The sequence below is a fragment of the Aythya fuligula genome, chromosome 2 (genome assembly GCF_009819795.1).
Source record: "Aythya fuligula isolate bAytFul2 chromosome 2, bAytFul2.pri, whole genome shotgun sequence".
NCBI classification, from domain to species: Eukaryota; Metazoa; Chordata; class Aves; order Anseriformes; family Anatidae; genus Aythya; species Aythya fuligula.
In genome coordinates this window covers 136,956,552-136,968,349 of record NC_045560.1, presented here as the reverse complement: position 1 = coordinate 136,968,349, position 11,798 = coordinate 136,956,552, and the positions used below count along the sequence as shown (strand labels likewise).

At 46.1% G+C, this 11,798-nt stretch overlaps 1 protein-coding gene across 1 annotated transcript; it reads right to left on the bottom strand.

Moving 5' to 3' along the window:
• Positions 1-1,931: 1,931 nt before the first annotated feature.
• On the bottom strand, positions 1,932-4,518 carry KCNS2 (potassium voltage-gated channel modifier subfamily S member 2). The gene is made up of 2 exons (XM_032181796.1): positions 4,253-4,518; positions 1,932-3,466 (listed from the first exon to the last, which is right to left on the bottom strand). The coding sequence occupies exon 2, from the start codon at positions 3,427-3,429 to the stop codon at positions 1,996-1,998; it is 1,434 nt and encodes a 477-aa protein (XP_032037687.1). The 5' UTR covers positions 3,430-3,466; positions 4,253-4,518; the 3' UTR covers positions 1,932-1,995.
• Positions 4,519-11,798: the final 7,280 nt, after the last annotated feature.

Here is an 11,798-nt window from a genome sequence, read left to right as displayed (position 1 = left end):
TTTTCCTCACAATTCCTGGCTTGCTGACCTCCAGGGAGGGTGTTCAAAGGGAATTTTTGGGGGAGAGAAGGGTGAGGTGTAAGTTATTTCCCATTGCGTATCCTTTGACAGATCACTGGAATCTGATCCTGGGTGCTTGGCTTTTTGGTTTTAGGTGGAGCTGATACAAGACCACCACCAAAAGATCCAGACCAGACAGCAACCTTTAACAGTCCAAAAAAAAGGATGTATCCATACCATATTTGCTTTATTCTGCCAGTTGGGTGGCTTTAATTTGGGTGCCACTCCTTGTTATGGTATGTAAGCACAGGCTTCCAAACAGGACTAATTTAGCTCTAGTATTTTCTGTCCTAACCAGTTTTAATTTTTCTGAACATCTCTAGTCTTCACAAGAAAAAATATAAATAAAAAAGTAGCAAAATGTGTAATAAATGAGGCAGAAAAATTGCAGGACTTGAAAAGAAATGCCGCTCTGCCCTCTGAGTGCCAGGAGTTTGTTTCATAGCAGAGCTCATACCAGCAATCTGAAGGCTCTACCCGCTGGCTACAAGTGTTTGATCTCTGTACAATTACGTAAGGGAAAAGGCTGATCACTCAAAAAATAAGTTTATGCAGATTCATGGTTACTCTTGAGAACCCAGACGATCTGCTCTCTTAGAAGAAAAAGACTTGAAAAAGTACAGGCCAGCCCTTGAGAGGATTTAAACCGGCTACGTCACAAAACCGGGTGGGAGGATCTGCCCACAGTGAGTGCAGTATTAAGCTCTTTTTCTGTATCTGTTCTTTTCTTAGGCCCTTACAGTCTTAGCTGTAACTTGTGAGTTCTTTTCAGAGGGAAAATGTGACTTGCAGGGTATTTTTTTTCCCCCTTAGAGTTTCCTTGGCAGAAAGCGTAATGGAATTGGCTGCCATCAACACCTGCTTTCAAGCTTTCCTGATAAAATTAGATTTTGTATCTCGGCATCACATATGGCAACTTTATAATTAGTCTTTTTGCAGTATATGAATGTCAGTTCCTAAAATGCTGCCTGTACTGTTCATGTGGGAATATTTCTCTTCATTAAACAAATCCAGATTTTCCACTGGAGCTCCTAATTGTTGAAAACCCACGTTTTTGTGTGGCTAATCTCAGAACCATTTTGATGGGCTGAAACGCAGAGCATTTCACTGGAACCAAGTGGTGAGCACATGCCCTCTGAAAAGAGAAACCTGAGATGTCTTCATGCCCCTCCGCACCTACAGTCACTTGAGGAAGTCTTTGAATATGCAGCTATCTGAAAATGAGGGTTGGGCTTCTCCAGAGGGCTCGGTGTTGACCTAATGTTGGAAACAGAGGTAGGTCTATGCTGAGGAGCTTCTAAAAAGTACTACTGTACACAGCATTTCAAAACAAGAACACCCAGTTTTTAACACGTGTGCTAAAGAGTAAGCAAACTTCCACTGAAATGTGAAGCTCAGAGGTGTGTTCAGACACATGACGAGCAGAATTACCAGTCAGAAAGAAGGGGAAAAGTGTTCCCATGTCAGTGATTCACAGGTGGTTCTTTAAAAATGGTTATAAAATGCATCAGAAGTCCTGCACTTTCCTCGTGATGGTCTTGAACTAGTACAGATACCAGTATAGGTGATAGGTGATTTGTTCATCCCTAGTTTCACAGCTGAGAATTTTTATTCCACTTGGGTACGCTCATTTCTCTGCTCAAATGAGGAAGTGCACAAAGTAGCAAATCATCACTATACTGCTAGCACTAATGCCATGGCAGTGGTAACACTTGTATGAAAAGGTCAGCATTCAGTACCGATGCAACAGGATGAGGATGTGCAAACTGTCAACTTGTAATATAAATTTCTTTAGTTTCTCAAGTGCAAAGTTAGTGCAGTGTCAGCAACATTACCCTCTAGGGAAAAAAAAAAAAAAAAAAAAGGACAAATAGGAAAACATTCATAAACATAGCTCTTGATAGCTCTCATGCAAACTGCTGTCAAACTTGTACACTAATGCAGTGAATCGTTCAGGCTCAGCTCACTGGGGGTACTCCTGCTCATATTGGTAAGACTGGCCATAAGGGATTTAACTTTATAAGCATAGTAGTCCCTTAAATTGACCGATGGAACTTCTTTCATGCCATCGCCAAAATCACAGCTTCTCATGGCACTCTCTAACTGCTTCTGACGCCTGTAGAAGTGGGAGAATTTATTGAAGATCAGTGTAATGGGAAGCACTACCACTAGGATGCCGGCTAGGATGCATGCAGATGCCGTCAACTTGCCAGCAGTGCTCCCTGGCACAACATCCCCGTAGCCAACCGTGGTCATGCTAACCGTAGCCCACCACCAGCAAGCAGGGATGGTGGCTAACCCCTCGTTCTCTTCTTTTTCAATGGTGTAAGCCACGACTGAGAAAATGGAGATGCCAACAGAGAGGTAAAGTAAAAGAAGCCCTACCTCTCTGTAGCTATACTTCAGGGTGGCTCCAAGAGACCTGAGACCTGTTGAGTGTCTAGCAAGCTTTAAGATGCGAAAGATCCTCATGAGTCTCAGGACTTGTGCAACCCTGCCTAAATTTGCCAAGGTCGGACTACTTTCCACCACCAAGTTGACAATTAAGGTAATATAAAACGGTAGGATAGACATTAGGTCAATCAAATTCAGGGCATGCTTGAAAAATTTTAAAAAGTCAGGAGCTACTGCAAATCTCGCCACCAGTTCAAAAGTGAACCATGCAATACCAAAGTGTTCCACGATTTCAAAGCGAGGGTCCTCCTCGGGGGTCCCGTTGCTGTCAACAATCTGAAAGTCTGGGAGGCTGTTCAGGCACATGGTCACGATGGAGCCCAGCACCACCACTATTGAAAGGACACTGAAGATTCGGCTTAAGACTGAGTAGCCAGGGTTATCCAAAGCCAGCCAGAGCTGCCTCCTGATGTTTCCAAAGGGTTGTTTGTCAAACTTTGAGGCATCATTGTAGAATGCCAAGATCTCATCAAAAGACGATGTGGTACTTTCCTGGTCACTTTGTTCCTCCCATTTCTCTTGGTCTGGCTCCATTTTCCTCCCATGGTAGCTGTAACTGCAGCATGAGTCTATAAAGAATTCATTGATTCCCCAGTATTCAATCTCCTGGCTGAAAGAAAACACACAGAGTTCACCCATCACATGGAGCTTGCCAGTGTTATAAAAGTGTAACACGTAAGGGAAGAGCTCAGGGTTCCTGTCAAAATAAAATTCGTTCTTGGTGTCATCATAGTCGTCGCAGAGCTCCAGTATCGACTCCTTCGAGTGGCAGCTCAGCAGTTTGCCCAGTCTGGTCTCGGGGAACCTTAGCAATGTGTTGGATCTCATCTTTTTCTTAAAGCCTCCAACGTTGATGCTGATCTCATTGTCTTCGAAATTTGCCTCAGATAAAGCCTTCAGACTCTGCCCTGTCATAGTGAGCTCCTTCCAGGGGTGTACAGGGAGTAAAAACCTAGGATACAATTGCACAAAAAAATCAGCAGAATGGGCAAATCTACAGCATGTTCACCCATTGACTTTCTCTTTTATTCTTCCTTTCTTTCTCAGATATTTTCTTTCTCTCTTATTATTTTCTTTCTCTCTCTCTCTCTTTCTTTCTTTCTTTCTTTCTTTCCTTTTATTTTTCTTTCTTTCCTTTTCTTTTTTCTTTAATTTCCTTCCTTCCTTCCTTCCTTCCTTCCTTCCTTCCTTCCTTCCTTCCTTCCTTCCTTCCTTCCTTCCTTCCTTCCTTCCATTTCATTCCTTTCTTTCATTTTTTCTTTCTCTTTCTTTCTTTCATCTTTTTTCTTTCTTTCTTTCATCTTTTTCTTTCTTCCCTTTCATCTTTATCTTTTTCCTCTCCTTTCATCTCCATCTTTCTTTCCTTCCTTCCTTCTTTCCTCCTCTTTCATCTGTCTTTCATCTCCTTCTCTTTTTCTTTCATCTCTTCCTTCCATCTCCCCCCGTCTCTCTCTCATTCATCCCTCTCTTTCTCCCCTTGCATTTCCCTTTTTTTCCTCCCTCTCCTTCCCCTTCCCTTTCCCCCCCTCTCCCCCTTCCCTCCCCTTCCCCTTCCCTCTCCCACCGAAGCCCCCCGGGGCTCCCCCTTTGTCTCCGCGCCCCGCTCTCTCGCAGCCCCTTTCCCCTACCACCCCCTTTCCCCCCACACCTCCCTCTCCCTCCTCACCCCCCGCACCTCTCCTTCCCCCCCCGGTCCCCACCGCCCCCATTAACCCCATTATGGGGGCTCCCTCCCTACCGTGCTCCCTCAGCGGCCGCGGCGCCCTGACGGCCCCCGCCCGCGTCCCGCCATCGCCGCCTCCTCCTCCCGCCGCGGTGCTGAAGGGACAGCGGCGGCGGCGGCGCTGCCTCTCGTCATGGCGACGACCCCCCGCGGGGGCCGCCCTCTCCTCCCTTCTTCCCCGCCGCTCCGACCTCACCGCCTGGGGAGGGGCGGCATGGCGCAGCCGCCCCTGGGCGGGGGGTGGCTGTGAGGCTGCCTGGCCGGCTGTGGGGACGGGGGGAGGTCTTCTGCAGCCTCCCCCCCCCACCCCCGTCCCTACACACACACACACACCCCCAATGCCTTGGGGTACGGGTGTGCCTCGCCGCCCCTGGCCGCCGCCCACCGCCTGTGGCTGGGGTTGGAGCTCAGCCCCAGGAGGCATTGGGATCGGTCATTGAGGCTGGGGAGATCTCCGAGGTCACTTGGTGCAACCATCACCCTAACACCAGTGTCACCACTGAACCGTGTCCCCAAGCACCACGTCCAACCTCTCCTTGAGCACCCCCAGGGACGGGGACTCCACCACCTCCCTGGGCAACCCGTCCTAACACCTCACTGCTCCTTCTGACAGAAATGTCTCCTCATTTCCACCCTGAACCTCCCCTGGCACAATATGAGGCCATTCCCTTGAGCCCCACCCGCAAGACACCCCTTGGTATTAAAGCACAGCCCTGTAAGAGCCCAATTAACTTCAAACATATGGGGTGGGACAGGTCAGTGATGGTGTCTACCATCAGTTGCCTCTCCAGAGCCTGTTCGGACCTCCTACATGGGGTGCCATCAGCACCCTACCATGTCCCACTGACACTGTATGTGGCTGGAGACTCATGCCTCAGGGGACACTCCCACAGGGCCATAGCACCCTCAGCCCCCCAGGGATGTTGCTTCTTGCAGGCACTGCCCCTGCTTGCCTTCTGCTGGCTGATGTTTGGCTCTCCTGCTGGTGGGTGCCTGGGATGGAGGCTGTCCTGCTGACCCCCCTCTCCCCTGGGTGTCCCTCCTTTTGCTGTAGATGCCCCAAGGCTGGGCTCTGGGTCCTAGCAGGCTTCACCGCATGCCCGGTGGCGTTTCACGAACCTCTCCTGCTTCCCATCAGCTGCACAGTTAAGTCCGTGTGTGACAGCCTCCTCGTCTCAGGGCTGATTAACCCATCACTGGGGAAGCACTGATTATACCGGCTCTTAATGCCCAGGAGCAGGGATGGCAGGACACAGGGCTGGGAACCACCATGTCGGGCTTTCTGAGCTGGATGTCCCCCCCTTGCTCCCCAGGGCTTGGCTAAATCACAGAACTTCTCTGCTTCAGTTTCCCACTCACCATTAGAACAAAAATAACTCATGTTCCTTAGTGATGTTGCAAGGAATAGTGAGCTACTGCTGACAGTGCATTCAAGCAACGTCTTTTCACCAGCTCTGCACTATCCTAGATATCTCGCGGGGCTTGAAACATATTGAATTTGAAAAAGATGTATTTTTCATTACTTTCTTTCTTAGTTTTAAATTAGATTTTTTGCCCCCTAATGCTGCTTTAGAAGAAATTGAGTGGAGATATGCTTAAAGGATTTTCAAGCTTTTGCAGTGTCCTCTCCTTTCAAGCTACTTGGCTACAAAAAAAATTAAATATATATATATGTAGGCAGCCTCATACTCATTTCAGGAAGTGCATTTATCCACCTCTGTTCTTATCCTTTCCCTGGAAAAGTCACTGGTCACTCTCCATTTCTAACCTGGGATATTTCTGTATTTTCTCATTAAATGGCACAGAGAAGTTCATGCAGAGATGCTGGAAATAACTTAAACAGCAAAGTAATATCACTGTGTAAGGCTACAACTCCTCCAAGGCTAATATAGCCGCTCCTGTAATTAGGGCTAATTGGCTCAGCCGGAGCATTTTCATAATAAGGCTAAGATGCTGCTAGCACCCAAGGTAGTAATCCAAAATTGATCTGAACGTTCCTGCAAGGCATGCACTCTGCTCCACAGCCACCCGCTATCGCTGACACAGTGCTTTTGCCTTTTCCAGCCCTAAGAACAGGACAAATCACTGCAGACACGCTCACATTGGTGGAATCTAAGGCAAATGATCTAGGTTGGTACGTCAAAAGGAAGCAGATATGTCATTTTTTTTTCTGAAGATGAGCTAGTGATGAATCGGAAAAGAGTGATGTTCAGGAAGGACTAGTAATAAATCAAATAAATACAAAAAATGGCTTTGACTTGGCATAAGCTGTTTGAGACCATGTGAGAGGGACGGGGTCTGTTTTATTGATACACATGGTACCATGTTATTTAAGGAACATGAGAAAAATGCCAGCGCTATGTGAAGGCGTGAAGGTGCTGGTGCCTGGCTGGGACACCTGTGGCATGCTTCCTATGGCTATATGCCCTGCCTTGGACTTGTAGTTACCCAAACTGTGACAAAATGGGGAATTATTGCCATGCTGGCAACAAACTGGGGGTAAGAAACTGCCACCTGGACACATTGCCCATGTCCCCGTCCGGCCCTGTTGGCAGCCCCACACCTGCACTACCCTGCAGGGAGTTTAATGCTGACAGGGGCGTGTGGCACTGATAACCTGGGTGCCTTGTCAGCTTTGGAAGAAGTGAAATGGCTCCTTCTGCAGCCTTAATTAAATATTGAATAGGATCTAAATGAAGATATTGGACCTAAGTCAGTGTTTTAATCAGCACTTCCACTGGCTGGTGGATAGATTCACTTTGGACGTAAGGCCACAAACATCTATTAGGCTGGAGGTGGGAAGTCTGAAATTAAGATTTACTGGAAGATCATCCCCCTTTGGTCCTGGAACCAGACTGAAACTTACGTTCTTGCTGACCAGTTCCTTTTGCACCAGATAGATTGGAAAATCCTGGAGTCTTGATGTATTAAAGATCAATAGACACAATCTGATTTTCTTTGCAAAGCCTCACAGACAGCTGGGAGCAAAGCTAAGATCTTTTCTTGACATCATTCCTCCTACCTCAACCATTGACTGTGGCCAACTGGTAAATATATTTATAAATATTTATTTACGCATATATTTTTGCACATAATGCTCATTTAAATACTGGAAAAGGAGTGTTACAGAATATTGCCAAGTCAAAAAGAATGAATAAGTTGATGAGGGATTTAAAGAATTTCATCCCTCTCTGGATGCTTACACAGATGATGTGAGTACAGCCAGAATTGGCAGAGCCCCCATCTGACAGGAGGTATGAAGAGGAGGGTTTGGTCCAAATCTGCCTTGCTCTTACCCTCTCATGTCAGCAAGGTGGTCAATCTCATAACTTTTAGCTGCTGATTATCTGTGGCCAGCTTTTTTGAACTGAAGTTTTAAAGAAGCCAAGTCTAGCCCATCTGTAAGATCTTTCAGCTGTTCTTGGAAGAACGATGTCAAACCTCCCTCCTGTAACCCTGGGCAGAAGTGCAGTGCCATTTGCTCATGAACCTGCTCATTATGTAAGTGTCCTGACAGGCAGTCCTGCTTTCCTTGGGAGGCAAAGGCTTTCTGCGAGCTGTTGTGGCACTTGCAGTATAAAGCTGGGGAGGGAGGTGAGTCAAATGCATTACTAAGCTCGAAGTTCACAAGGCAGTGGCAGTGATGTCTGAAAACAAACCTCTGATGTGACAAAGTGAAACTCCTGTGGACCACAGAAAGGCCATCTGGCTGCCAAAGGAAATGAACCACGCAGCCTGCATTTCATTTTGCCTGACAGTGGCTCTACAGTGGCAAATCCTGATCATTTGCGGTGCTCAGACTGCATGAGCAATGAAGGTTTGCTGTGATGACTCTGCTGTCCCCTGCCTTTTGTTGAGACTTGACCTGCTTAGTCACCGCTGTGCCTGCAGCACCTGATGCTTGACTACAAGGGACACTTGATAATATTTACCTTTGCAAGCCCTGTGGGCAGGCAGCGCTGTCTTCCTTGGGGAAATCACCATACCCCAGAGTCATGGTGTGCAAGGCAAGAAAGGATCTCTGGCTTCCACTTAGTACAGACTGTGGAATTTCAGCTTTTTGTACCCTACTGAAAACTGGAGTCTGAGATGGGTTGAATGAACCAAGCCTACAAACCCAACTGAAAAATATTAGAGGAGCTGCAGTGGGTATGTTTACGTGAGCATTCTGCTTGGGATTAGGGTTGTGCTTTTGAAGTCATCCTCCTGATTGGCGCCAGTGCTGTGATTTGGTTTACACTGAGGCTGAGAACTGTACTCCTTTTGGATAAAAATGTCCCGAAAGCTAAGCTGCAGGAGTATGTCTAATGCAGTCCAAAACAAATGAATATTCAGTCCACAAGACTAACCTAGAGCTACTCCAACTAAACCCTGATTCATCTATGGCTTGCACATAATATCCTCAGCACCAAGTTTTTTCATTTTATTGAGCTGCTCTGAATGAGCCACACCAGTTGTGAGTGTATATATAACCAATGCCTAGCTCAGGTGTAGGTATCTGTACCATAGGTATTCTATGTTAAAGGAGAGACATGGTTGTACTTTGGAACTGCAAACCATTTCCAGTAGCAATAAGCAACAGGGAAAAAGGGTTTTCAGGACTGCAGGTTTAGATTTAAGATGTTGCACTGGAAGAAGTCCAAGATTTAGATTAGATGTTAGGAGGAAACTTTTCACTCAGAGGGTGGTGAGGCCCTGGCACAGGCGGCCCAGAGAAGCTGTGGATGCCCCATCCCTGGAGGTGCTCAAGGCCAGGCTGGATGGGGCTTTGGGCAACCTGAGCTGGTGGGAGGTGTCCCTGCCCATGGCAGGGGGCTGGAACTAAATGGATTTTAAGGTCCCTTCCAACCCAAGCCGTTCTATGGTATGACTCCGTTCTATGATAGAACGGATATGGAAAGCAGGCACACGCGTGACATTCCCTGCACGTTGCAAAAGTGTTTCTGCAGAGGGAGAGCAGAAAATACATGTGCCACACCTGGGTTGCCACCATGATCCCTCACTAGCTACCCCAACGGCCTGATGCTCCCTAACCTCTGCCTGCTGGAAGTTCCAGAGCTACTCTTTAATCTGCCACATAAAACCTGGCAAAATCTGCATTCCCCTGCACTGTTATTTCCTGTCAGTGACTCACGTTGTGTTTTTATTTTGACTAGGTGCCACCTGAAAGCTGCAATTTTGGAAACAAAGAAGGTAAACGATTGTGAGCAGCCTGTAATTTCTGCCCCATATGGATGGAGCAAGGCAGATAGGGGTGCAATGTTCCTGGACTGAGGCACTGTTTCCTTCTGAGTGCCTTAAGTGGCCCACTACATTATCCACTGTATAGCCCCAAAGACAAATGCTTTCTGTCCTCTGTAGCATCATTAATTCCCATGAACAGGAGGAGTTATCTCAAGACAGACACAGTAGAAGAGCTGCCCATTTTGTGTGGTGTCAGATGGGCTCTTGTAGGTCAATTCTGTTTCCTAGGAAAGAAGGAGAGACCAAATGCTGCCTTGAGAGAATGCTCACCTAGGCCCTTGGATGCCTCTGTGGTTGAGGTCATAGAGATTTGGGTAGAAAGATTTTTGGGAGATAACAAGTGTTGGGACCCAGCTCTGATCACAGAGGACCATCAGAGGCTCCTGCACTTCTACCTCTAACCTTTGTCCATCTCAGCACAGAATCAGAAGTTGCTGGTTCCTGTCTCCTGCGCATGGCTCTCAGCTTATTCAGTATGAAACCCCATCATTGTCTGCTCTTTATGAAGCTACCCAGAATCAGAGACTTTGCTTTATCTTCATATTCCTTGAAAGGAATTGAGCTGGTACATCATGGCCTCTGGAGTTCACAGTTCTTCAGTCTCTATTTAGGTTGCACCAGCTGCTCCACCAAGAGAAGAGCAAAGGTAGCCTCCAAAATCATCCTGACAGTGAAGAAGGTGAAGGGCCTTGGGTGACTAAAGAAGTAACTGCCTGACAAGAAAGGGACATGTACATCCTCACTGCCCAGCCTTGCCAAAAGGGAGTGAGTGAAAGGCTTGTCATGCATGCCAGCTTCCTGAAGCTTCCCAGGACAGCTGCTGTGAATACTCTCTCCCAGTTTCTGTCCTGTGGACCATTCACCACTGCCTCATAAACCACCACGTGCAAAATTTGCCAGCTGGCAATTTAAGACAAATCTCTCTCTCCCTGAGCTGTCTGTAGCACACAGCCTGGAAGGGCACTGTCTAGGAGATAAGTAACCATTGTGCTCAGCCAACAAGATATGTTTCTCTAATGGTATTGCCTTCAGCGATTGCTCCTCTTTTAGTAACAGACTAAAGCAGAAAGAGAAATATTTCGTGACACACAGAGCCATATTGCGATTGCTACAGACTATTAAAAAAATCTGCTTAGTGGAAAACAGAGTCAACTTCAAACATTTACTTTCTAATAACTGCCTACACAGCAAACAGAATTTAAAAACTTTTCCATAGCCTGCTTAAAGCTTATGTGACCATATCGAATGGGACAGCACCCCCTGCCCCTTCAATAATGATACTGAACTGTTTGCAGCAGTGGTCCATCTCTGATTCACCCCCTGTAACTCTACCATGGTAGTGCCTTTCCTGAAATGTATCTCAAATGCAGTTTGGGCTGTCATTTATCCTAAAGGTTTGACTTGCCCATCTGAGGGTGTGATTGGGAGTTTGCACATTCTTCTATCTCTCCAAATATCCCAAAGAATATTTAAGAAATCTCTCACTAGTGGATGAAGGATCAAGAAGCTATTTCCTTTGGATTCATTTTGATATTTTTGGATTATATTTAAAATAAGAGCAAGCCAATTCAAAAAGAAAACAAAACAAAAACACCACCAAACTGGATCACTAAATAAGATTCTAATTAATGTTTCCCACTGTTATCGTGAAACAAAAGGTTTTAAAGTCTCTGAAACATGTCGGGACATCTGTGCTCAGTTTCTACACACAATGCAGAAAGTCCAAAACATCATGGGAAACCTTATTTTGAAGGGATGCCAGTCCAGATCCATGCTCAGAAAAGTTTCATATGGTTCAGATCAGATTTTAAAAAACCCTCTGAACTGTTTTATCCTTTGCTAACATGATTTTAAACTTCAGATTTTTTAACCTTAATTCAACAAAGCACTTAACGATATGCTTAATTATAACCACCTCTGGTTTTCAGAACCATGCTTTTCTTTGGTCTCCTGGAGTTTGTTATTTCTATAATAAAGAGTAAGAGGAAATAATGCAGTATTTTTTTTTTTCAAGAGCATGCTATGGAGTTATGAGAATACTGCAGTCATTTAAACCTCACCACTCAGCTCACTGACATACATTTGGTATAAAGTCGAGTGGGGCTAGCGTGTTGTGAGCGCAGGGAAACATGAATTCCATTTTATTTGTTTTTCTTTTCAAACCACTGCTTTGTAGAGCAATTCTGAACTTTGCTGCAGTCAGAACATTACACTAACCAGCTGCTGAACAAAGACTTCAGTGAATCTAGGTCAGGTCTAATTTGTGGAGCTAGTGGAGTTAGTCACTAATGGCAGCTTTCTGAAAGGTACAGATGGA